Source organism: Labrus bergylta, chromosome 14 (assembly GCF_963930695.1).
Source record: "Labrus bergylta chromosome 14, fLabBer1.1, whole genome shotgun sequence".
Lineage (NCBI taxonomy): Eukaryota > Metazoa > Chordata > Actinopteri > Labriformes > Labridae > Labrus > Labrus bergylta.
In genome coordinates, this window is record NC_089208.1 from 9670769 (window position 1) to 9698471 (window position 27703).

A 27703-nucleotide genomic window follows, 5' to 3' on the forward strand; every position below is an offset into this window, starting at 1 on the left:
CAAACCAGAAGTTCTACTCACTTTGGTAGACTTATTCTCATTAAGGATTATTTTCTTATTAAATGGAAAAATGGAGTGGTAGGTAAAATAACTTTTAAAAAAATCTCAGAACACATTGATAATGGATAAAACATTCCCATGATGAAGAAGCACCTCAGGTGAGAATCTTCTCTCACTCCACTGTCAGATGAAATCAAGTCAAGACACAGCTCAAATATGAAGATATTTAAGAAAAACTTTATTGGTGACTTATTAACAAAACACATTACCAGATTGATGAAATCATAAGAATCACTATTATCACCTTTACAATGATGAGCAGGTGTACAAAAAAGTTATTAACAGATCTGCACTGTCACAGTCCACTGGCATGTGACTCACTGCCACACCCAGCGACTGAGGAACATTCACTATACACAAGCAGAGAATACATCAACTTTAATTTTTTTTTCACATCATTTTAGGTATTTTGTCATTTTTTTCTTCCTTTTCATTTTTTTTTTGTATTCTACAAGGTAAGGGATAGATATGGAAGGTGAGTAAATGATTTGATTTCACAACAGTGTTTGTTTAATCATCATTTCAAAGCTTAACACAACTTGAGGACTGATTTTCTTATCCATGAAAATCATACGGGTAAAAACAGGAAAAAAAAAAAAGCATTTCATAGCATAACACAATAGCATTATGTATATCTAGAAGATTAAAAGTCATTTTCAACAGGATAAAAAATGTGATTCTTTTAGGTTTTTCCACAAAGTACTGTTTGCAATAGCGTATATTTATATGTATGTGTGTGTATGTCTGGATGAGAGTGGGATTGTATTGTCTTTGAGAATGTGTATCAGAGGCATATGTATTCCAATACGCATTTCCCAGTGGAAAAACATATCTATGTATATATAGTTTCTATATAGTATCTGTTTCCTTTGCTTATAACATGCAAACAGCCACTTGGTGATCTGACAGCACAGAAGTACACCTGAAGGAGAGGGCGCGGGGGCGGGGGGCGAGAGGGGGAGGGAGACATGTGCATGGGAGAGATTGAGCCTGATAGCAGCACCTATAAACCCCTGGTAAGACAATGATCTCAAACAAGGAACACTGAGGTGAGATATTATGACACTTTTCATCATGTTGATGCTGGTCCAACATCTTACCCACCTTTCTCCACCATTCTAGACCCGGGTTTTACGCTATCGGAACCAAATAAAGGTGTTGATCTTCACACACTCTACGCTCATGTAACCAAAATCTGTGAACCCAACTTCAAACATTTGAAGATGATAGATCCTCTGGGGACAACGTCCCGTTTTTCGGGGGCTTCCAGTGCAGCCAGCCGTTTTACAGAAAAGCAATATAGAATGAACATAGAGGAGCTAACTCTTCCTACTTCCTTCCTTGGTGTTGTCTACAGTTCAACTTGCAATTCACAAAATGGATTTCTAAAAGAGCTAGGCATCTACAACCAGACTATAATCTGCACCTTCATGCAGAATGCTGTTTATAAAGATAAATAAAAAGCTTAGGTGTAGCACCTGGGTCCAGGAATTTCAATATGGCTGACGCTTCTTTACATTAACTTATATTCTCCATACAACTAAAGGCTTCTATAAACTCAATCTGACAACACCCTTCTTACTATCAGCTGACAGCAGAATGATTTCAACAACCTCAAAACATGTCCCTCACTTCAGATTCTACATTTCTATGGAATAATCTGTCAAAAGTAAATAATTTGGCGGGGGGAAACGCAAATCCCAGCATCATAATGCCTGATGTTTCTGTGCAGCATACAAGCTTACCAAGGTATTGCCAGCTGTTTACTTCAACTTGTGTTGATCTTTTTTCTCGGTGTGCTGGTATCACGTTCCCTGGTTCCACCATCTATCATTTCCCCTCGTACTGCTGCAAAATACAGTAAACAATGTCAACAGTATGCTTCACCTCAATTAAACCCTAAGTGGGTTTCCCTCTTTTCAAATCCATAAACAAACCTCTTTCCTCTGCTGCTTCACTTATTTTCTAAGTGTTTTCTCAGCTGACCCACTTTGATCAGTCGTCACTAATGGCTCATGCGTACAGAAAAAAACGCAACACCTCTGCTCGTAAAAAAAGGAACGCCTTTCCTTATTAACTCGGCACTTGTTTCTCCATCATATAAGTTGCATTAACACAATGTACTACAATGACTGCTATCTTCTTGTGTCTTCATCTTCTCTCATTATATCTACTACATCATAGTCTCAGTTTTCTCAAAACTGTCAGACGTTGTTACGATGCAAAGCCAATCCGAGAGATGACAGGGCTGTCAACAACTAGCAATCAGATGAGACACGCCTAAGCTTAGCCGGAAGTTGAACCTAACAAGAGATGTATCTGTGTGTGTGTGTGTGTACATGTGTGTGTGTGTTAATATGCAAATACACAAAATGTTACTGTGCTACTGCGGCGGAGTTCAACGAGGGAGAGTGACTTGAAAAGTTGTCGTCTGACCGTGTTGATTTGAAAGAGCAGGAGTAGAGGGAGGAAACAGCCAGCAGGCGAAGCGAATCCTACAAGCACTGAAGCAGTCGAGGCAATGGTGCGGGGCGTGAAGAACAACTACTAAACATTCAGAGACAGAAGTAGAGGGATCAGGCTTGAACAGAAATGAAGCAATAAGCAACGTTCCTGCTTCTCAGCCATATAATACACTCCCATAGTATGCACTGGCTTTCAGTCTTTCCAGAAAGGGCTGTGTATTATTTTTCTGTACGTATTTGTGTGTCTGTGTGTGTGTATGTCTGCGTGTATCAGAAAGTGTGTTTTCCTGTGTGTATGAGAGAGTCAGTGTTTATGTAGGATAACATGTGTCAGACTGGGGGTGTCCCCGTTGACCTGTGCCATATTCCCTATAGCGGAGACAAGGTCAGGGCCGGTTGCATCAGCTGCACGTAGGTTCCCTACTTATATCCAAAGTATAGCCACAAATCCCCATTCACGCATTGCTAAAACACAAGCGATAGCACCACAGAACTTAACCTTAAGTAACAACTGAATAGTTTAGCAAGCAATAAAGCAGGTGCAAATGATACAAAGTCACACAATTGCACTCACTAACAGTAAAAGCAGGAATTTTCTTCTTTTTTTTTTTTGCACACTATATATTCTTTAGTGATTCCATGCCATTTTGCTACTTTAAGGACAAGAGAACTAGGTTTTAAGTCATCTTTGCCCATTTTCTACCAATTTATCTTTGCTGACAACTATGTTTAAGATCAGTTTTTCGGTTTTTATCGTCTGTCTTCGCAGGCAAAATCTGGTTTCCATTTAATTCAAAATTGAGAGGCTGAGCTTGCTTGCTTTGATAAATGTAATGTTTTGTGTTAAATGTGGTCAAAGGAAAATTAATACAACAACGTTATTGCAGTTGTTGAATTAATCCGTAGTTCAGCTTAATTAGAATGGGATAAAAAAATGACCTCTCTCCGAACACAATGGCAGTCAGTGATTGCAAACAGACAATTGGTAGAGAATGTGCTTAAACAGCCAACAACTAGCATTATCCTTCAAGAGTCAAACATGGATTCTTTTTTTTACCAATCATAATATTTCGCCAATATAATGTATTTATCTACAAATCTATGTGGTTTGTACCCATCAGCGCAATAATGTTTTTCCTCATTGGACACTCACATGAATTCTTAATGTTATAACTAGCTTCAGCCAATCAATTCCCCCCTTACTACCCATGGTACAATCGAATTAAGTAACTTGCTAATTGCAAATTAACCAACAGTTATGAAGCCACTACTTTACATCCTAATGTGGGAACGAACTTGCGCATAGTTGTTGCAACCCAGTCCAGGTCCTCCGCCTCCTCAATGTGCTATGTTACACTGAAACAGAGCTCTTTTTATTTGAGTGTGGTCCAGCTACCTTATTCCCCTACAGGTATTATCTTAAGGTTCATATACTGTATGTTGTTAGTTTTTTATTTTGTATTTTGTTTTATATAAAAGACCACATTTTTCTGAATTTCTACAAGGCCTCCATAATTCTGAGGAAAAAAAGCCTCTGTTTCATTTATTCGTTTGGCTTCGACTTCACCTCCAAGTATGCGAGCTAAAAAGGGGGAGGGGGCTGCATAAAGACAGAGATGCCATCACGGGCAGCCTCAGCTGACAATGGTCAGATACAAATAGTACACCTTTTCAGGTATTTTTGTTTTTCATTATACAAACTGGGGGCAGCAAATCACAGATCTAATCCAGTAAATCATTGGCTTTTTAATTTGGTCCAACCTTTAGATGAAGTCTGTATACTAAGAACATTTGTTTGCCATAAACTTTAGAGTTGTATATGCCAAAGAGCCAAGAAAGAGGGAGAGACAATTGTTTAGCAAGTTCACATGGAGCCAGGCCTGGTCTAATGAGGGACTGGCCACGGTACAATGTCTGATGCAAGCAGGCTCCCTCGGTTCTACAATATGCATTTGGCCTTTTTTTTCTGGCTGTTACTGTGAGGGTGGTTTATTGGTAGCTCTGTTTTCAAGTCACCCCTTAGCCTCTACTCTTCGTCCCCTTCGTCTTTTCCCTTATCCTTCTTGTCCTTCTTGTCCTTCTTCTTCTTTTTCTTCTTCTTGGCATCCTCCTTCTTGCCAAAGCTTATGAAGTCTCCTTTGTCGTCCACAGGTCCGGCGTCTTGTCGGATAGAGATGATGGCTGGGGAGCCAGGGATGATGAAGGCTTCAGGGGGGATCTCCCCGGGCTTCAGGGGCTGAGGAGGGCCGTAGCCTTGTTGGGCACCGTATCTGAAGTGCCAGCTGTTGCTGTTGACTCCAGCGCCCACTGGGGGTGACAGCTCTCCACCACCTTCTCCATCTAAAGGTATGACGACAAACAAAAGATTTGCCAAATCTGGTTACTGAATACATTTAAAAAAAAAAAAACATTATTACCACACTGCTGATTAAAGAAAGGAATTGTTCACTATTTCAGTAAGTAGGTGTCTGTTTTTTACAGTGCATACTGTAAAAAGTGAAGCTACAACCTTTGGCCACAGTTTTGTTTTACTATCTTTAAAGGGATTATTATCTTACTTCTTCTTGTCTAGAGTACAGTTGCTAGGCAACCAGCTGAGAGGCAGGGCAAGTAGCCTACTATTCCCAGCCAAGATGCATTCTAATTCTTAATCCCAACAGCTAAAACAAAAAACAAACAAAAAAAAGTTTAAAATTTCACAGAAACTAGATTCATTGTTTTAGTTTGTGAACTTTGCACCTACAGGAAAGAAGATTTTCTTACGATTATTCCTAACATGGCTAGATAGAATCCCATGGGTTCCAGACTTTATTCTAAGCTAAGCTAACTGGCTGCTGGCTACATATTTAATTCTTTAATGAGTGTGATATCTGTCTTCTTATCAAACTTTTGGGGAATTGCAATTGAGCAAAATTCCCCAAAACGTTGAACTACACCTTGAACTATCAATTCCACAGACGAACAAACAGCACCTAGAGTATTTTTAGAATTTGGTTTTGGTAGAAGCAGTATAGTCCACTCATTTTACTGAGGTAAACCCCCTCTTCTTCTATCTTTTGCATTGTAAATTATTTAAAAATGGACTGTCCTGCTTGTCATGCACTGTCCTTTGCTTAGACTTTCCATCTGGTAGTTGAGATGCTCATAAAATCTGACATACAAGGACCAACAGAATTCAGGCAAAAGCGAGCAGAGCAATAGCCCGACAATGCAGCGATAGCCACAGGGAGCGGATATTTTCAGGACAGCGATTCAGCTGAGACCACAGGAGGGAACACTGGAGGGGACTAACCTTCAAACCAGGGGGACGTTTAACTTGGCAATAGGATTTCTATTTTGTATCTGTATTTGGATGATGGCAGCCGCTTAATCCTGTTCTCGTGGGAGTGCCAGGGACAAGGATTCAACCTTTGGTGCTCAAGCAAGGATGGGACATAGAAAGGTCCCGAAACAGCAAGACGGAAAAGAAATGAAACTGATGAATTAAAAAAATATTTTGTGAAGTGAAAATGAGATACAGCTAGTAAGGTCAAAAGGTTAAAGATGCCAGAATGAATAGGAAAGAGGATGTCAGAGGAGATGAGGAGTGAGAGGGAAAAAAAGAGAGAAAGGGAGAGAGAGAGAGAGAGAGAGAGAGAGAGAGAGAGAGAGAGAGAGAGAGAGGCAGTAAGAAAGATGGGGGTGGGCGGGTTTTGCAGACACGGTGCTCTCAGGCCCACACCAGTTCCCTCTGCACTGACCTACTTTCAGTCTGGATTTTATTTAGATCAAACATAGGCCCATGCGAAAAGATTCTGTTTGATTTGTCTTTGTAGGCTATTTATGACATTGCTGGAGCTGTGAAATGGTTTCAAACACCGTCCCATTGGGAAGTACACTATTTTGAAAATACACACTTTTCGTACACACCGTGTCCCTCTGAGTCCCTAAAATGAGCTCATGGCGTACACGACTAAATTACTTGCATAGAATATGATACAAAAGCAGACGTAATGGACACTGAAGCATTTGTCAAAGATAGTCCTGCATTGATTCCCTGATTAAAATTCCTACAAAGAGCATGCAGTGCATTCCTTTTACATTTATTATATTATTAAAAAAAAAAAAAAATCACTTAAAATTGATTATATATTGACACATTCAAACACATTGCTATAAAAGACTGATATGCTTTGAATATAGCAGGTGTGGTCCCATATTTTGGCTCTAAAAGAGCCTAGACCCACCACATGACAGGGACGTCAGAACACAGTCCCACATAAATAATTTGTCTTCGTCTTAAAAATAGAAGTGTTCATTTTTCAAGTTACATTAAATAATTAGCATGTGACGGAACAGGATATCATAGAGGCCATTGCAAAGCAGGACTGTAGAGGAAAATCTAGATTTATCCTAGCTTGGGTTTTAACATTTCTGTCTCATGGTGTCTGGTTTTACATGTATTTCTAAAATGCTAATTGGCCTTTGTAAATTAGCTTGTTTAATGATTAGCCAGTGTCAGATATCATCTTCTCACCGTACCCTCAGTAAGCAGAGTTATTGCTTTAATGCTATAATGCTGTAAGTCTGTTTCTGAGGATTATGACATTTGATGGTATGGTCTGTCTGTTTGTATTTTAATCCTGGTATTAAAACCCAGGAACAGGATCTGGTGTTTCAAATAAGTCCCATTCAGTGGCTCTCAGAAAGATTGCTCCTGGTGTGGAGGAGGACAGACATGCTTAAAATAAGCTGAAAGGACAGCCAGTGATTAAGGGGAGATGTGCAGAAAAAATGTGAAGCAGGGAGCTTTAAGAGCTGATAATACAGTGTGTTGCAAAGCTGTACACAATGAAGGCACCTCCATTTTATATAACTGACACACCATTTGCTACAGTACTACCTGATGCTGCTATTTAGAGGAGGGAAGATTTGACATCAGACAGAAGAGTTTGGGAATACTATATCTACAGTAACATGATTTTAGATGAATTAAGGTAAAACAAATGGAGTTGGATTACACATGCGTGCAAAATATAAAATATAGGGTAAATAAGGAAAATTCTGATGTATTTCCCATAAATGTGGCTAAAGGGTCTCAGTGAATCATGCTAACCTTCAGCCTCCATTGTGGAGATTCAGGGCACAAAAGACTTATACTGTGCATCCTCATAGACATGCTTTAAACATGTTATTGTCTGGAAATGTTTGCATTTTGATCAGGATCAACATCCTGTGTACAGCTTAGCATATATTTCCAAAATTAGCCAGGTCAATATAACATGAAATGTGATTTTAAATAAAAACATTTTTGCATTTAAATGACAAAATGCAAATAGATGTAGTTCATTATTAACTTTAGGTTTAACCAATCACACATTCTTAATATAGCCTTGATTTGATCTATATGTGTTGGATCACTGTCCTATCTATTGATTTTCTGTGACACCTACAGATAGAGGCAACGACTAACTTCATGCCATATTGATCTTGATTTCATGGTTGGGAGAAACATGATCAAGTATATATTTTGTCTTGAAAATGTGTGTACATTTACAGGAGTAGTATTAAAGCTGCAAACTAAAACATAATTACTGCGACATACAATCGCAGCAGTACAGCCAACTTATGAGGCTGGAGCAGCCTGTGACCAACTGTATTAAAATGTCAAGTAGCTGTGAAGCGTCTAATCAAGTGCATATTGTCTCTGAGTCGTGGGACATCCCAGAGCTCTCTGCACTGTCTGCGACGAATCCAAACCTCTGACATTATTAATTAGAATCCTGACCCAGGTATTAGTGGGGAATGTTCCTGCATGTGTGTGTGAAAAATTACATTTTAACTTGCATGTCAATGATGTCATGTCTCAACTTCATCAACAACGATGAAGAGCTTTGCTTCCCTGTGGATTATAAGTAACTCTGCTGTTGCTTCATATTAGCCCATATTTCACAGGAAACAGGCATTTGAAGCGGATTATGGTGTAACATCTGGTAAGCAGGTCAGTGCAGCTCCTCGTAAGGGGGATGCAAAGACACCTGATGTAAAAACGTGGATGTTTGAAGCTTCATTTCGTCTAACCTGCTGTCCTACATTTTAAAAATGGGCTGTGTTATTTCCGGTATTGCCCAAGATGCAGTTCCAATCTAAAATGAATCCCTCGGGAGGTTTGGAGCACATGCACACATCTGACAGTTGTGAAGTGCTTGCATAAATACATGCAATACATTACAGGCGTCCTGTATTCAGTTCACTAACCTAAAACCATCTTTTCTACATTATTTTCTGTAAATTACAGATTTTTCTCCTTTGGATACCTGCCCTTGCCGAGTCCCCTTCCCTATTTTCTTCCTTTTTTTCTGTCTCTAAATCTTCCATTCAGAGATACGAGTGGTTGCCATAGAAACTGCCTTCGCCCACTCCCTGCCGATGGAGGGTGCGGCTGCTGCAGCAATCTCTCAGTTAGACAGTGTTGCCAGGCAACAGGTCACATGGCGTTCCCTAGCAACAACAGTACTGCAGGAACCTGCCAATCCTCTTAACCTTTCTCTTCCTCCATCCCCCCACACCTCGCTTTTTTTTTTTCCCTCTACCTCCCTCCGTCCATCCCCCTGTACGTCTCCTTTGCTCTCCCTCTCCAAAACTGCTTTAAATGTTACCAGATCTTTCTTTTCTTTCCCTTTTTTTTTTTAAAAGCTTCTTCTCTCTTCTTGCAGATAACAGCCTCTCTCCCCCTCTGGCATCAGACAAATGTCTCCTCATCTGCAACATAGGTCACTTGCATAAACACAGTTTTTTTTTTTTTGAAGGGGCCGCATTTAGATGCATCACAGTGTATCAGACAACTTCACCATGATAACAATTCGCTGCAGACACAAAAATGTGTCACCAAAAAGGCTCCACCTCTTCATGCATACTAAAGAGGATCAACCTGCAATTCAATGCATGTCTTTGCCTTTGCACTGAGGGTCGTAACAAATGATTTCCTAATGCAACAGTGCACCCCTAATAGGTCTGCAGTATGCCGTGCAGCCTGTTTAAAGACAATATTTAAGTCTTTACAGCTTCCCATCTGCTCAAAAAACTACACATTTCTCTGCAGCAAAGTGGCATACAGACACTGTGAGATGGTACAGTTTGTACCTTTAACAATTCCCCAGCTCTCTTTTTCCTGAGAGAAAAAAACCTGACAGACAGGAAGACATATCCTGTCACTGACTCATCGAGTGATAAACTGTGATACCATACCTCTTGCCCTCAAGTCTCTACCTATGTTTTAATTCCTGCAGACATCCAAAAAAAAAAAAAAAAAATCAATGATAGGGATCTGGCTCAAGGAGCAAGGAGAGAGCTCACAATGTTCCAAAAGCTGTTTCGAAATCTTAGTTACGCAAGCCCCCCCTCCTGAAACTGACAGAAGCTGTTAGTCATTAAGAGCCAGTGTTGACAGGTCATTTCTGAGGCCAGTTGTTTGTACATTTAGACTGTGTGGCTACAGCTTTCCAATGTATCCGCCCACTCAGGACATCTTGTTTTCATTAAAAAGCAGTTGCCTCTTTCAGTCTGCAGCTCGAACCGCTTTTATGGGAGGATGCAGTTGTTTATCTGTGGCTCTGCACACGAGCCCCAGGCTTTTGGCACCTCAGCTAAGCTCTGTATGAACATCACGCTGGAATTCAAGATCATGTAGATATTGAAAAGACAGAGCTGTCAAAACACAGCCATATTATGAGAGCCAAATTTAAAAACAGATACATGCAATAATTGTATTGTCTTTAATTGGATGCAAGGCAATGGATAAGTTATAATTGGTCATTGCAATGGACATTCAAGTGTGAAGATTATTTGATGAAAATGATTTCTGTCATTTACAGATCTATCACAATAGATAGTAACAGTTCATGGAACAGTTTGGGCAAATATTTTGCATTCTTGGTGAGAGTTATGCTACCACCGTTAAGTCTGAATAATTCAAAGCTGGAGTGTTTTGAGGGTTAGCTAAGCTCAGCAAAAGCACCAATAATAAAGTAAAACCCGCCAGCCTGGCTATGACCAATAAGTACAAATAAATTAAATAGCCTAACTGCAACATTAAGACGATACCTGTTTTGTAAGAAAGAACGTTAGCCACATTGTAAAACCAAAACTTTTGAAAAGGTTTAAACCTACTGTAAGCAATGTAGCTATTTTAGTCTTCATGCTAAGCTAATCTACCGGGCTCCAGCTTCATATTCAGCATGCATTCATGAGATTACAATCAATCTTCTCATCTAAGAAAGTGAACATGTGTTTTTTTTTTTCACAAACTTCAAGTATTTATAACCTCAAAATGAAATGACCCTAATTTATATTCATATCGTCTTTTTAGAGGCTTAGAGGCCTTTTGGTCTCTTTAACCCTAACACCTTTAAATAACCAAGCTCTTATCATTTAGCCATAGTTCAGCCATAAACTGTATTAAACATAACTTCATAGTTTTCTGAAAAAAACATTGGTTAATACCCTCTCGTCTTGAAATGGAATACTTTTTTCCCTGGCACATACCAAAAGTCTCCTCAGCCTCCTTTATCTATTTATGAACTCCTGTGTTCATGTTCTTTGCCTGTGAGCATCAAGCTTCTTTGGAGGCACAAGTGCAATGACAAGAACAAGAACAAGATCATGAACACTAATATCCTTCCACTGGATTACCCATTGAATAGGATTTTAACAAAAACCAGTGTTTCAAATTAAAGGTGCCTGTTGTGTATATGTACATGCACAAGTAGAGATCAGTTTTCCTTTTCATATTTTAGTTACTCTGTCACTTTTACTACAAATACTCTGAAGGTCTATATTCTTCTTCACTGCTAGACTGTAACTCACCAGCAGCGCTGGACACAGTGGGCCAGTTCTGGACCAGCATCCCCTGAGCGCCTTGCATCACAGAGGACTCCTCCATGTGGACTGAACTGAAAGTAAGAACAAATACATCAAACTCAGTGACACATAGTAAATCAAATATTCATTCAACCCCTGAAATACTATCACTTCTTTATCAATGCATTTGACTTGCAGGTATTGATTATTTCTCCCAAACATGTGCTTTTTTTTCATTGATAGAAAAATATATCCTCAAACCCTCAGCTGAAATAGTAGCCCAGCACACCAAAAGAATGCTTTTGCAGTCATTACTTCATACAATCACTGTTTCAGGCGTGGACGGTAGTGGTAGCTTAGTTGCAGGCTGACCATGTCCTGTTTCTCTCCTCAACCCCAGTCTAGAAAGTATTACAAAAAAAGAAAACATCCAACTCTTCATGTATAATTCTCTGCTTTAAATCATCAGTGAATAATTTATTTAATCATCTTTACAAAAAAACGTTTCTCCTGCTAATGAAGCAGCATGTTATACTAGATCAAGCTTTATTATTTAAAGCTGTGCTTATATGTTGAGCCTCGACTGCACTTTTAAAACTGCTGCAATATGGACACTATGTGCAATAGCCACTTTTTAACTCTTTTTAAATACTGTGTGTTGTTGCCTCATGTTTGTCTCCTTCGACCTTTAATCTGCTTGTTTGTATTTTTGGTTTGTCCATTTCTGCTGGGCTGTTTGTCACCCACAACATGTAGTATGCATAAAATGACAATAAGGAAACATATGCTATCTTATCTTATATGACAACTAATGAACAAGAAGAAAGGATAAATAATACACATATTTGAACAAGTATAGGTGGATGTAACTTTAGTCTTTCTGCTTGAAACCTTGAGTGCTGCTCATAGGTGATGGCGTTTGCCTGGTGAGTTGCACTCAATAAGCACCTTGTGTGTAGTCTGATCACTGATTTTGTGGCTAACTTAAATATCTAGTGATCTTTGGTTGATGAAGAAATAGATGTAGAACAAGTTTAATGTATCAACTGACATGAGTAATCCAATGGATGCAATCATTACCCCCACTGAAGAAACGACCCACTGTTAATGCAGGTAAGTGTAGAAATAAGCCATTATGAACATTTCAGTTAAGTTACTTTGGCATCTTCAGTGAATTCCTTCCTAACAAATGACAGATCATTAGTAGGGTTTTTATTTTATTTTTTAATTTGTCGCTCCTTCATTCATAATTTCCCTAACTTTAAACATCTGTTTGTTCTTTCTTGTAACAGTTAGAGTTTAATGCTGACTGCAGCTGCTTCACAGATAAAAGATTCATCGAGCAAATCACTTGAAAGCAGTAGAAAACCTCATCATCCAACTTTGGACAGTTTTTTATATTTTTCCGTTTAATAATTGGTTGAGTTTCAAATATGGCAGGGATGACTAGAATGAAGAAAGAAACAGCCAAGTAATAATTAAAGCAACACATGGTCCTTTTCAATTCCTTTTCAATGTCAGTCCTGATGCAAAAACAACAATAATGTTGCATATTCTGCACAAGTACGTGTTTACAGATTTTACTTAGCTGTTTCACCTTAAAGGAAAGCAACACATTCACAATATCTGCAGATGTTTTTTGTTCCTTTTTAGATGTTCTTTAAATCTGTCAACAAACTCTAGTTGACATTTATTTACATATTCAGTTGCCAAACATAACCCATTTTAAAGGCATTCATTTTCAAGTATTTTCAGCTGATCTGGTTACAGAGTTATATTTTAATAATGCGTATAAAATGTAGGACACTCACAACACTCCAAATGGAAAATATGAAAAATTCAGGCTACAAGCACAACATAGACTCTCTGGTTGGCACCAAAGTGGAGTTCTTGAAGTTTCACTTACCCACACATAACCTCCTCAGTGAATCCACATTTTGTCCTTTTTTTGGCTTTGTTTTGAAACAAATGAGTCCCAACATGTTTTTAAGTGAACTTTAGCGGTGGAGGAGGGCATATTTCATTCAATTTGGTCAGAGCCTGGCTAGCTGTTTCGCCCTTTTTAAGTCTTTTAGCTAAGCTAAAATGACTGGCTGGGTGCAGTATCTTCATATTTAACATATAAACACTGTAAGATATAATAAGAATACATACATCTTCTTATGTTAGTTCCAAAGTTTTAAACTATACCTTAAATTAGTTTAAATTTAGCAGCATAAACATGTTTTATGCTGAATACCTTGTAAAAAAGCAAAGTCACAGGGAATAAGACTTTGGGAGATTGTAGCTTGAATATCAATAATTCCCCAAAATAACCCAAACCTCCCCCCAGTAATACAAAAATACTGAAATATGACCATCCATAATCATGAAAATCAATACACTTTGAAACCCTCACAAAGCCTGGTGCAAGGATGCAGCGTCCAACCCAGGCCTTGATATTTCCTCCCACATTCATAATGTATACCAAGCTCACTGTATAGGAGACTCTACTCTTACTGGAACCGCTGCAATGCAGCACATACAGAATCCATCTCAAACTGCATTTGTTATATTGAACAGGGATGGTTTTTTCCAGACTATAAAATGAACCATGTATATTTTAAGCCGTGAGAGTTGTCTAGCTTGTGCGAATAAGGCACAGAAATAGCCAACAGAGTTTTCTTACACTGACTGACTAGCTACACTAGGAATGTGGGTCAGTACTGTGAGTACCACATCATTATGTGTAGTGTGATACATTACAGCACGCGTTTGTTGGGGCTAAGAGTTAATGCGAGCCTGTGAATGGTGTCTGTGAGTGTTACAAGCTCTGCCATTCCAGAGATGGCAGCGACAAATTGCGACGATGATTTATGTTAATCCATGTCATGTTACAGTGACTTGATGACATGATGCACATTATGATACCCTCCACACCATAGAAATTAACACTAATATCCAATTAAATCAAACTTAGACAGAGCAGAAGACTGCACAACTGAGCGGTAAGCATTGTTGGCATGAAATTATGGAGATTCAGTGCGAATGATAAACATGTGGAGGTAAAAAAATTCATTAGTCCCTGATGTCCCGGCTGTCCTCCTTCCAAATCAGCAAAACACCTCATTATGTATTTCAATCCAACTTTTGTGAACAGATCATTACAAATTTTAAAGTGACGGATGTGGATGCACCAAAACTATTCTATCCCAGTTGTTTTCAGATCTTAATAATTTCAGTATTCCCTGATTTGCAGTAATGAGATTGCCTACATGTGTAGTGCTTCATGAATCCAATGAAGATGGGAATACTCAAATATGTTTCCCTCTTACACAACATTTTAATTAATACCCCAGATACGCTTTTAACCCAAATCTTAGAAACCTGCTCATTATTGCGGTGAGATGCCAATTTTGAACGTAAGTACAAATTCTTCTTATGACTTAATTGGGCATTGTTATTGTTTAATTATTGCAAATCTGTGCTAAAGCATACATAGTGCGTCTTAATGTCAATCTCATATTGGGATTTGATCAGCAATGAGGCGTTATAAAGCCTCCTTTGAAAAACAGAGTGCATGAAACTACACCCAGTGAATTAACAAGTGGGACTACAGACTAAAATGTCCTCTTCTGTCTCTGCTCCCAACTCCTCCTCTCATCCCTGAACAGAAATATACAAACACACACAGAAACGCACACATGTGTGCATGCTGGGCAGTCGTAACTGCAGACGCTGATGCATGTGTGCATCTGATAATCTGAGAAAGGTCATAGTCAGCTCATTTGTCCTTCACGCTTCCTGCTTAAAGACTGTAACTGGGGGAAGCGACGCTCAGAATGTAGATGACCTATATAGTATTACACCGCAGAGGAGCAGTGCTGTGCATCCACTGATGAAGGCTGAAAAAAAAAAGACTTAGCCCCCAAAGGAAGAGGACGGGGGTTGGGGGTTCAGACAGATGCTGAGAGGACACTAATGTTCATCTTCAGTAATGGCAGACTCTGTGTTTTTTAATCTGATAAACGTATCTGTGGGAAGTCTCATTTGTCAGTGAACATTTTCCTTAAGAGATAATATGCATCTCTGCTGGGGTAAAGAGAAATATGAGGGCATACTTAAGTTGTTTTATTTGGACAGGATTATGACAGTGTGAGCAGCATGCATAGGTGTAACTTTTTCCACATTATCACAAGTTGCAAAAGAGTTAAAGATGGAAAATGCTTACCTCTGCATCCCTGCCCTCAAAGATGCAGAATATCGCCAGTCAGCATTCGGGGCTTTCGGCTGAGCGAGCAAGAGGTAAAAGAGAGAGAGAGAGAGAGAGAGAGAGAGAGAGTTAAGTTTGATCTCATCCTGTGCAGATGCAAGCTGGGCTATGGTCTCATCAATTAATCATGATAATCCCAGCTCTGGATTTGATAGGAACACTGCAATGGTCCCCCCCCCCCCCCTCTATTTCTCACACACACACACATGCACACACACACACACGTATACATATTGATATTCAACCACAGTCACAGACACAGAAGGACTCTAAAAAGGGCAATCACTGAACACCATATTGATGAGTTTTTGGACACCATGGCTCTATAAATGTGAGAGCTGGGAGCGTGATGCCCTTTCCCTGAGTGCTAGGCTGTTTGTACAGACAGATGTGTGTACCTGTCAGTGTGTAGCATCAGTATATCTGTCTGCTCCTGATGAACCTGGGCTGAGTGCTTGACACTCCCAGCAGGCCTCTGGTAAATTACTGCCTTTCAAAACCAATAAGACAACGCGATCATCGTCAGGGCAACCACATACATGCCCTGGTCTCCACTAGCCAATGTGAATAGAGTTTATGCAGTATGTTGTTGCTAATTTGTAGGATGTAGCATGGAGAAAAATAAACTATGCTGATAATCTGGTGATGGCATTGCGCCCTCTGCCATCTTTTTTGCTTGGACATTTTCTAGATTCTATTTCTGATTCTGACTGCTTATTTCTAAACAAGCCATCATACTTTGTAGACACCCTCTTGTTCATTTATGCTGGTAAACAGCTGATACTGATGATGAAATTGAACTATCATCAGTATCGGCTGATGATGGTTTAAAATTGATTATCACAATCAGCCCATATGACCATTTCTGATAATATAAAAGGCCAATATGGAGACGTGGTAATTAGCTTTAGATGATCTAGTGCCATTCACTTGAGCATCCTAGACATAATTAGTTACATAAGAGTAATAAAATGCTAATTTGTCATGATATACCTTTGTTTGAATAGCTTTCTTGTTTTTCTCAGTTTAATCCTACTTATGTCTTCATCTGCACAGAGTCCTCACAATAAAAGTATGCATAATATATTCTCTGCAATTAGCCGAAAAGGGCATTTATGGCATTGGTGGCCAAAAATGAGTTGCCATTATCAGCTAATAATCAGCTAATATAAAATATCACATAGTCCTGATATGTTGATGTTTCTTCATAGCCAGTTAAAATGTCACATAAACTTCCTTTTATGCTTGTAGTGCTAGCAGTTTCACCTTTGGGTTCATCATTTTAAGGCTTGCCTGTGCTAGATTTAGCTGATGATGAACTTAACGATCAATGTATTTCCACTCACTGCCCCTTTCATTCCGCGAGTCAAACATGATCTATGACAGAAACTTACAAGTATCTCAGCGTTTTCTTCGCATAAACAATCACATGCATTACTTAACAAAGAAGCTGAACCAGAAACTGTATGTTTATAACAAGATCAGATCATACCTCACCAATACAGTCTCTGAAACATATCTACATGCTATGATTCTTTCAACAATATCCTACTGTCTCCCAATTTGGTCTCTTACTACAAAGGAAACCATTGAACCTAAAGCTAGACTGCATAGTAAAGCTCATAAAATAAATGCCCTCCCCACCTTACAACCATAACTGTACTGCACTTTCTCACTGTAACGTCATGACTTTTCAGAATTACACAAACATTCATGCTATTAAGTTTTACTATCAGATCCATAACAATAACTCGTCTCCAGCACTTAGTGCTCGGGTTCCTTCATCCAACACAAGTCAGGAATGCATCACTAGATCACTCTTGCATGCATTAATCCCAGTACCGGTTTACAAAAAAAAAAGATATGGTAAAATATTGTTCTTTTATACAGATACTAAAGTATGGCATGAGGTCCCATATTTTGACAATGATCTCAGTTATGCATTTCAAGCAGGCCTATAAACACCACCTGATGAATGGACAAACTTGCAATTACTGATTTAACTAATTATGTTAATTTCAGTTATTTCTCCCCTCTGATTGGCTGTGTTGCTGTTAAATCTGATGGGTTGTTTTTTTAAATGCCTGTTGGTCTGTGTCTTTTGTCTGCTCTTTGTTTTTTTGGGTGCTGCAGTTTTAACTAACTCAGGCCTGTTTAACTGTAACTTTTGTAACTTTCCTTTAATCTTTTCCTGTATAATAAATAAATGCTCTCATGTTTAAAGATCCATAAATCTGATATCTTGAGAAAAATCACGTTTTTTTCTAAATTATTTTTTCCTGTTTAGAAATAGCTGACTTTTTCATTACTATTTTTTTTTTCCCGGAGAAGGTACTTCTCTCTACTTCTCTGTAAGAAATGCTAAAGATCATCTGTCTGACAGTTGAAGCTGAAATGTTTCAGAATCATGTGTGGATTCCACCTTGTACCTTGTGAGCACCAAATAACAAAAGCTGTTCTGAACTTGCTCAGCAGCTGCAAGTGTTCCAGATAAAGATGGTACATTATATTCCTCAGTTCAATTCAGAGGGGAGTATTTTCCTCTGGTAGACCAAGCCTCTTTGAGTAAACCTAATTTGCCGGGCTGAGGGACAGAGGCTGAAGGTTAATTTAATCTACTTGGATACACTTGTCTCGGTACCGGAAGAGGTTTTCTCATAACTAATGTGCTGGTGACTGGCAGCTGTTAATGAAGATGATGCATCCAGTGATAACCCCTAAACTGTGGGAGCCCTATCCTTAACAATCTGATTATACTATCCCTGTAATTGAACAACAAATGCTGTTCATCTCTCTAGCTTAAACCCAGCACTTAAATATGTGGCTGACATTTATTGACATGCATGGCAAGTAAAGCAGGTAGACAGGACCTCTTAAACAGGATAACACAGAATAGACAGCAGACAGACGCATTTCTGAATTGTTACCTCTATATTCATCGTGTGGTTTTTTGTGTATTTTCCACATTTTTAAATGTAATTCAGGGAGGGTTGAAAGCATGTCTAGGAAATCGAGTGTAACTAATAAATTATACATCTAAGCTAAGACAGTTTTATCAGTCGAATGCACTTGTAATGCATACTTTTAGACCAAGAAACCATGACCTTTAAGACCCCAGTCACAGGCAACACCAACTACTCCTGCAGGGCCTTCGATAAAGTCAGTTAACCCCAAGTGCTCTAGTGTAACAGTTTTACTCGCAGACAGACACACTTCCTACCCACACACACTCGAGTCAAACTCACTTGCATGGAGAATGAGCAAGTAGTGAAGACTACATGACCTGTTCTTAATGTAGCTGTGATGACAACCCTCAAACTGAAACACAAATCTCTGAATCATCAGAAATAACACAGGAGCCTGAAAAGCATCAGACCTGACACTAATGCGGTGTGAGTGCTGAGCTGGGCTGGTCTTAGAGACTGCACGGTACAAGTGGGAACTGAACAAAGAGAGGCCTGTGAGGATTCAATTCACTGCAGGAGGGGATCAAACTTGGCATAAAGAAATATCATCACCCTGCGGCACATACATAACACGGACAAAATCGCGACTGCAACACAAACTGGGGCAATAACCTTGAAAAAGTAGTGCTTTTTCTGCACTTAATATTGTCGTATCATTTGGAGTTAACTAAAATTTTAATGAAATTCAACCAAATGATGAATCATGACCTTCCAGTAATGTGTATAAAGGTAAACATGAAAACTTAATGACCCACCTCTGGGCAGAGTTGCATGGAAGCATCAGGCATACTGAGTCTGCGTACAAATCCACTTCCACTGGTGAAGAAGCGGTCTGCACCGCTGCCCCAGGTGCCACTGATGGGACGTCCAGTGTTGTAGAACATGAACGTGTCACTGCCAGAGGTGGCTGTCAGGCAGGTCTTGTAGCAGTAAGTCTTTGTAAGGGAGCCGTTCCCACGCACTTCAATGTAGTGAGGCTCCACTTTAAGGTCTCTTCGAAGCACCACATTGTTATTAGGTTGTGCCCCGGCTCCAGCACCGCCTGGCCCACCGGCACTAACGCTGCTGCTCCCGCCATCTGGAGGGGGCTTCTGTGACCCACAACAAGGGGAGCAAGACCCAGGCTGGCTGCAGTAGGCGTGACAGCGGACGATTGCCAGTACCACCACAGTGACCAGGAAAACGAAGGTGGTGGCACTCAAAGCCACTATCAGGTAGAGGGTCACGTTGGAGAAGAGCAGTGTGCTGTGAGGTCGGATGATCCTCTTGGGGTCAGGAGCCACTTTGGGCGGAACCTCCATGACGGCTACGTTGATGGTAGCAGTGGAGGAGAGGGCAGGCTGTCCATGGTCCTTCACTAGAACAGTCAGAGCAAAGGAGGTGGAGTTGTCCTCCATGATCCTTCGAGTGGTCCTGATCTCACCAGTGTGTTCATGCACCTTGAACAGGTCCAGGTCAGTGGCCGTCTCCAGCACATACACCAGCCAGGCATTTGGACCAGCATCTGCATCATATGCTACAACTTTGGTCACCAAGGCACCAGGCTCTGTGTTCTTTTGTACTGTCTCCAAGGAGCGAGTGCCGTTGCCGGGAGGATTAACTATCAATGGTGCATGGTCGTTCTGATCCATTATGTAGATGTAGACAGTCGCGACCCGACTAAGCGGAGGAATGCCCCCATCTTGGGCTTTGACCTGGAAGTGAAACTCTCTCAGTGACTCATAGTCAAAGGCTCGCAGGGCGTAAGCCTCGCCTGTATCGGCCTTCACAGACACATACGAGGTGACAGGGATGCCGTGGTTGTTGTCATTGAGCACTGTGTAGGTGATGCGTGCATTCTCTTTAATGTCTGCATCTTGAGCTTTCACGGTACACAAAGAGGCCCCTGGAGCATTGTTCTCTGTCACATAGACAGTATATGAAGTCTGCTCAAACCTCGGTGGGTTGTCGTTTACATCAGCCACATCCACCTGTATGGTCTTCTGGGAGGAAAGGGGGGGGTTCCCTCCATCCGTGGCACTCAGAGTGACATTGTAGGCATTGGTGGTCTCGCGGTCTAGGAAGGCTGAGGTAACCAGGGTGTAGTAATTTCTGAATGACTTGATCTTAAAAGGAAGGCCTGCTGGGATCTCCAGGCTCACCTGCTTGTTAGCGCCGGAGTCTCGATCAGTCACACTAATGAGGGCCACAACTGTGTCTGCACGGGCGTCCTCCCTCACAGGGCTCGACAAGGACGACAGCACTATCTGAGGGACATTGTCATTCACATCCACCACCTCTACCACTACCTTACAGTGTGCCGCCACCGCCCCGGGGCCCTTGTCCATCGCCTGGATGTACATCTCATAAGAGTTGGTTTCTTCATAATCAACATTGCTTCTCACCCTTATCTCACCTGTGTTTGTGTCCATGCTGAACATCTGCCTCACTCTCTCTGGAGTGTAGCTGCTGAAGGAGTAATACACCTCCCCATTGGTGCCTTCATCCAAATCAGTAGCATTCAATTTAATTACCAGAGTGTCTTTGGGTGAATTCTCCAACAGTTTCACCTTGTACACCGAGCTGTCGAACATTGGGATATTGTCATTTGAGTCCAGGACCCGGACATTGATTCTGGCCGTTCCTGTTTTTTCAGGCGTCCCCCCATCCACGGCACTCAGAATGAATTGGTGGTAAGGCGTCTGTTCTCGATCAATGGGCTTTTTGAGCACGAGCTCGATGTGCTTTGTATTAAGGGAGGGTTTGTTGGACACCAGCGCGAAATGTTCGTTTGTGCTCAGCTGATACATACGGATAGAATTTGACCCAACGTCTGGGTCCTGGGCGTTTTCAATGGGGTACCGAGACCCGGGTAAAGCAGATTCTGTGATTTCCAGTTGATACTCATCTCTGGGGAACTGCGGCGCATTATCATTGGCGTCCACAATCTCCACCTCGACATGGTGCACCTCAGTGGGGTTTTCGACCATCACCTCCAGATTAATAAGGCAGGTGTTGGATAGATCACACAGTGCCTCCCTGTCGATCCTCTCATTGACGAGTAATTTCCCATTTTTCGCGTTGACAATCACATAGCGTTTGCCGCTGTTAGAGGTTACCTTAATTTTTCGTGTGGCGAGCTTTCGAATATCAAGCCCCAAGTCATGCGCCAGATCACCGACCAGTGCCCCATTTTCGAGTTCTTCCGAAATAGAATATCTTAACTGTCCAAACGAAAGGCCACAAAATAAGGAAAATATCACAAAATAAAAAGGCACATTATTCCCTATCAGGTTGCATATCCCCGCCACAGCCATTGCAAGCTCATAGGATCCGCAGACGGATTAAACGCAGCCTTCCGCCTTTTTAGCTTGCAGTATCTTGCATCCCAGCACCTCATTAAGGTGGGCTAATTGGTCTTCCGTTAATGAAACAGAAGCGGCTCATCCATTGTGGTACCCGGCTCAGGTGAATCCTCTCCAGCGCACCCATATTTCCTTTGTCCGTGATGCGCTTTTTTTTGTCTCCAATGCGCGCTGCTGACGGGTGTGTTTCCCTGCCACTAGAGCCGTGAGATCTGTCAAGTCTGACGAAATCCGACCTCAGAAAACCGGATAAGGAGTGTGTCCCTTTCAAGATAAAACACATGAGACGGTCTCACCTTTCTGCCAGTTTGGCTCATTAGTGAGTTGAAAAGAAGACACGAGTAAAAACGCCCCTACGCAACATTATTGTGTCCTTACTGCTGAGAAAAAAAAGTGTGATTGGTATATTTTTCAGGATTTAGTTTTCATTATTATTCTTGTCATACGCCCTGCATGTTTTAACTTGTTTAGCAATAATGCATGTTGAACAAACAGATAAAATGTCCCTTTCTAGTGTAAAACCTTCAGCTACCTTTTTTCGTCAAAAAGCTAAAATTCTTCCTGTACTACCTGTTCATTTTTCTTTGAAAATGTATGAACTCATACAGCATGTTTCTTAACAGATCATTTATCTTGAAACCGTAACCGGAAGTTGCCTAATTGAATATAGCGAGCTTGACTTGGGAAGGACAGTATCCCACCCTAGCGCGCACTCAGACTCCAGCTCTCTCCACTGTGGCGCAGCTCCCCTCCTCCTCCTCCTCCCTTCCTCCCTTCCCACCCATTTCTCTCCTCTCATCCCTCCATGTCGGGGTCTGGGAGCTAATAGACGACCAACACATGAACGCACCCCCACAATCTACACGCATATAGCTTTACTAGCCTATAGTTTAATCCGCGACTTCAGGAATTCATTCCAAAAAAAAAATCAGAAATTTCACGCACGTGGTTGACAAATCTATGTTGGAATCATTGCAATGGAAAATACAACCTCCATAGGTTTATTAAACACTGAATTTACCGGTGTTAAATATATCCACCCTCATGTTGCTCCTAAAGGCAATTACACATCTGCACACTTCTAAGCATCACCCGCACCAACCCCAGAGAAATTGAAGGCAAAAGCGTAAAAATTAATAAATAAATAACGCTGCAACATACTCAGACACATGTTTTGTGGACTGGCTCATGTTTGTCTCTTTGTCTGGACTGGAATCATAAGGATGGATAATTCGCCAGTAGCGATTCTGCAGCGCAGCCCACCGCATGGCGAGCATTTGGCCAAGGCGCAGCAGAATGAAAGCATTGCACTGACAATCACAAGCTTCGCTCCACATGGATCACTGTCAGTGGTAGACCCCAGACTGTCAGGTCACATAATCGTATTTAAGATGCCCGTGGTGGACCCCACAAAGCAGGAGGCTCATGTTCTGTCTATAGGCAATAGCAGCCTCTGTATCCCGAGGAGACACATGATATAGGTTTATATATGGGCACGGAGACAAGCAGGCTGACAACGTGCTAATAATAAGCTATGCAATTAAAAATATATATATGCTTAGGCTCGATGTGACACCATTTGCATTTGTCTAAGAAAGATCCACACAGTTTTCTGCCTTTTAAGTTAATTTTTACAGGTCGATGCATGCAGAAATGCAACTGGCATAATTATTATGTTACCTCTAATTATTATGTTAAAATCGTTTCTTGGAAATAGCCCTCCAACGTTATATTTGGTGCTCAAAAGTCAAGATAATGCATGATAACAATGAGGTTCACGCAAGCACTTTCCTTCTTTGGTTTTAGGGAGTTCATGTTCTCCAAAGTGGAAGATTTACATAAACCTCAGGTGTAAATGTGTTTGGCAAAATAACCAAGCTGTTCACTGATGATGATGGGGGTGCTGGTGAAACCCCATACAGCTCTGGGGTTTTCTGTTTTTTTTAGTGTTCAAAAAAAAGGTTTGAAGCTTCAGGGCTTCACATGCAAACATCTGGTGACAAAATGCTTCTGTGTCTGGGGCAGAAGCACAGACACCTTTTTGATATTATACTTGAACGTTAAGTCTTTCTGTAGTCATTATATGTGTGCAAAAAAGTAGGTAGGCCTAAACGATGGCACACAAGTCCACTGTTAATGGTTGATAACTTAAGTAAAATTTCATATTTGTAACTATATGATGTGAGAGAAAAGTGATATTAATTCAATTCCTTCACACTTTTATAACATTATCATACAGTTAATATGTATTTGATAATTAATTAAGCATCCCTTATATGATTTTGGATCATACCCTGTTTTATTGTTGTTTCGGTGTTCCACTAATTGAAGCCGTTCCCCTAGTTGCGTGTTAATGATGACAAAGGTATGCAGATATACTGCATTTTGGGAACACAGCTGCTTCAGTGACCTATTTCACAGACTGTTTCTTTATGCAGAGATGAACGAGGTGCCCTCAGTGAGAGCTGATGGAGCACATCTGGTGAAGTTTAGTCAAGTCTCCTGCCTGTGTGGATTTGTCTTGCTGTACTGACTGCACTTTTTCAAAGGTTTATTGATATGCATTTAATGCCATTGCTGGGGCTGCAGAGACTTTTTTTTTTTGCACGATTATTGTGTTTTTGTACACCATCTGAACACCTTAAATGTTTGTCTTCTCACTCTTGGCCTCTGTTGGGAAATACACTCTTTTTACTGCAAGCCTAAGTTATCGCTATGTATGTGTGTTTTGATTGGCTTTTAGAGTGAATTTCCTCCCAATTTCCCCAGGCTAGAAGGACTGCGACCCATATCCTGCCCAGTAGCTCCCAGTGAACGCCTTATTAATAATAATTATAATAAATTTGATTTTTAATGCACTTTACATTTTCGAAACATATCGCAACGTGCTACAGAGTTAAAAATAAAAACAATGTCATCAATTTAAAAAAAAAACATGGGAATAAAAACCTTGTTTCTGTATTTTAGCTATAGTCATATAAGACATGTTTTTTTTTCCTTGCCTGAAATTGATGTATCTCCTTTTTGAAAAAACTGATATTTGGCAACCCCAAATGTTTTTTAAAACATGGATGTGGAATTGATTATTAGTATACATTATATTGTCATGTGTTGAATTAACCATCAGTGAGTAAGGTTCATTTTAGACCCACACACCTCCAAAGAGTCTAATGTCATGTTTTAAGTCCAGTTAAACCTGAAGAAGGAAGGTAAAAAAAAGTGGGGATTATAAAGCACTTCTGAGGCATTGTTTATGTGTATTGTGCTGAAGCCTTAATGGGATTGTTTTAAAGATTTCAGAATCCATGTTGTGCACTGACTGGTTTAACTGACTGTCTGTCTACTTAACCAACACCTAAATGAGTTCATTTTACAGAAGGGCTTCATGCAGCATGTTTTACTGCTTTTATTCAAATGGAACAGAGTGGTGTTGTAGTCTGACTATTGCTTTGTGGAAAAACACCGGAAGATGATACAATACTGAAACTTGTAGTAGCACCACACCTTTTATAGAACACATTTCCTTTGTTCGAGCAATTTTACACAAACTTACTTCCCACACAAACAGAATGAAACGATGAAGTATTAACAAGGGCTCGATAAAAAACAACACCAACAGAGAGTTTCTTGTTACACTACATTTGTATACATTTTTAATGATCTGTGGGAAGAGGATTTTTTTTCACCTTCAATGGAAGCCTTCAAAGATGAAAATTCAATCAGTGTTCAATGAAGTCAAAACACTTCTTACACTAGTTTGAGTTAAGAGCTCAACTATTATGTATTTGTTAATCTCTAATTGTACAACTTGTATTAATTAAAGGGGGGAGGGGGTCTAATTTTAAAGCAGTTATGGATACACCAATCCAACAACTTTAATGGATAACCATAATGAGTTGTAAAGGGACTCAGGCACATTATTCCTCAGATTTCCTGGTATAGTGATGTGTCAACACACTAGGTATAGGAATCATCATTCTTTTCTAAAAGCAATGCAATGACAATATCCAGTTTAAAAAATACATTAACATGTGTGGATGCACTGATTAATTGATTTACATTTCAGAAATAACAAAGACTAGGGTAAATTGTGCTACGATGAGTTTTCAGAAAATATCCCTTTATTTCTCATGTTAATGGGAACATATTGAAGGAGCAGGCGTGACTCAAAAAGAAAGAGACTGAAGACGAATTGCTAGGTCAGTAGCCACGGTTCTCTTGTGTAAAATTTGGGGTAGAGCCCAGAGATAACAACATTATAATCAGGCAGTGAAGGAATTAGGCGCCTTGTGTTCATGTACCAAAAAGGAAAACTGGAGGGACACCACTGAATATTTAACACACCCTGCTTTTAGTTGAAAATAGAGGAATATTGGCTGCAAACGATGCTTTAGTTTAAAAAAACAAAACAACTACGAATAAAATAATCAGTACCAAACTCATGCTGCGAGAACAGAGCTGCACTATTTTTAGCTGAATCTGAGGGAGTCTGGGAAATCCGTCCAAAACAGACAAAGTCGGTCACAACATCTGGCAGGGCAAGGCTGTCCTGATAGCCTCGAGCACGATAGATCCCTGCCTGAATGCATCTAGTGGTGAGGCTCTGTAAGGGCTCTGTTGAATAATCTATGCAGGGTCAACAGGACCGCTGTGGCATGTTATAATTAAAACAGTTGAATACTAGGGTTTCCCGAATAACACTTCTGTTAGTGCAAGTCAAATTAAGAAATAATATATAGATACAAGCTAAATTACATTAAAACAGGAGCAGGAAAATGGGAAAATTAAGACATTAAAGTAAAAATGGGCATGGATATATATATATATATATTTTTTAAAGCACTTTAAAACTAATTCAAATGGTTTCAATAATTTTGTTTAATCTCATAAAGATGCCCAGAGACATGTGGACATGTACAGTATGTCCTTCCCCTCACTGTTAAACCGACTAACAAATATCAGCATGGGTATTTAAGGCCTCCAAATAAATGGATATACTGATCATGAGAAACCCAAATAAAGCATTCATAGCTTATACTTGGTCTGATGTGAAAAGTTGTTGACCTGCTAGTATTTGCTAGCTTGCCTAATGAAAAATGATCCTTGACACATTCACCTCCACACTGTTCAACAGAAATCAAACATTAACTGTCAAGTTAGAGGAGTTTAAACAGGCAGAATACACATTGTTCACCTGCTTGGCTATAGGTACCATTTTGGATTTCTTGCATAAAGACTCATACATAAATTGTTGTTTCCATAGCAACAGGAATTTGATGAATTTGTCATAGCCAGCCGTGTTCAACAGTCTAAAATTGATGTACTGTCCTCACAAAACATTAATACACTCTTTGATGAAATATGCCCTTTTTTTAAAGATTTATTTTTTGGGCTTTTTGTGCCTTTCATGGAGAGACAGGACAGTGGATAGAGTTGGAAATCAGGGAGAGAGAGTGGGGAACATGATGTTGGAAGGGAGCCACAGGCCGGATTTGAACCCAGGCTGCCATGCCTGGAAGACTACAGCCTCCATACAAGGGGTGGGCGCACTAACCACTGCGCCACCAGCGCCCCAAATATGTTGTTTTTAAGAGTTAAGATAATATGGAGCGGGAGAAGGGAGAAGTGGTTGTAGAAACAGCTACAATGTCTTTGAGCAAGTCTGTATCTGCCCATCTGCCCCTGTGATACCAAATTTGTCTTAAAGTCAAACTTACAAACTACATTTTCCTTTAAGTGTTTCTGTCAGATATTTAAGTTTAGTGTTAAGAGTCTGTG

At 40.2% G+C, this 27703-nt stretch overlaps 1 protein-coding gene across 1 annotated transcript; it reads right to left on the reverse strand.

Annotated features, from left to right (window-relative positions):
- Positions 1 to 217: 217 nt before the first annotated feature.
- Positions 218 to 22138, reverse strand: LOC109981421 (protocadherin alpha-C2). The gene is made up of 4 exons (XM_020630200.2): positions 19337 to 22138; positions 15574 to 15632; positions 11370 to 11455; positions 218 to 4865 (listed from the first exon to the last, which is right to left on the reverse strand). Exons 1-4 carry the CDS (start codon positions 21875 to 21877, stop codon positions 4552 to 4554), a joined length of 3000 nt encoding a protein of 999 aa, XP_020485856.1. The 5' UTR covers positions 21878 to 22138; the 3' UTR covers positions 218 to 4551.
- Positions 22139 to 27703: the final 5565 nt, after the last annotated feature.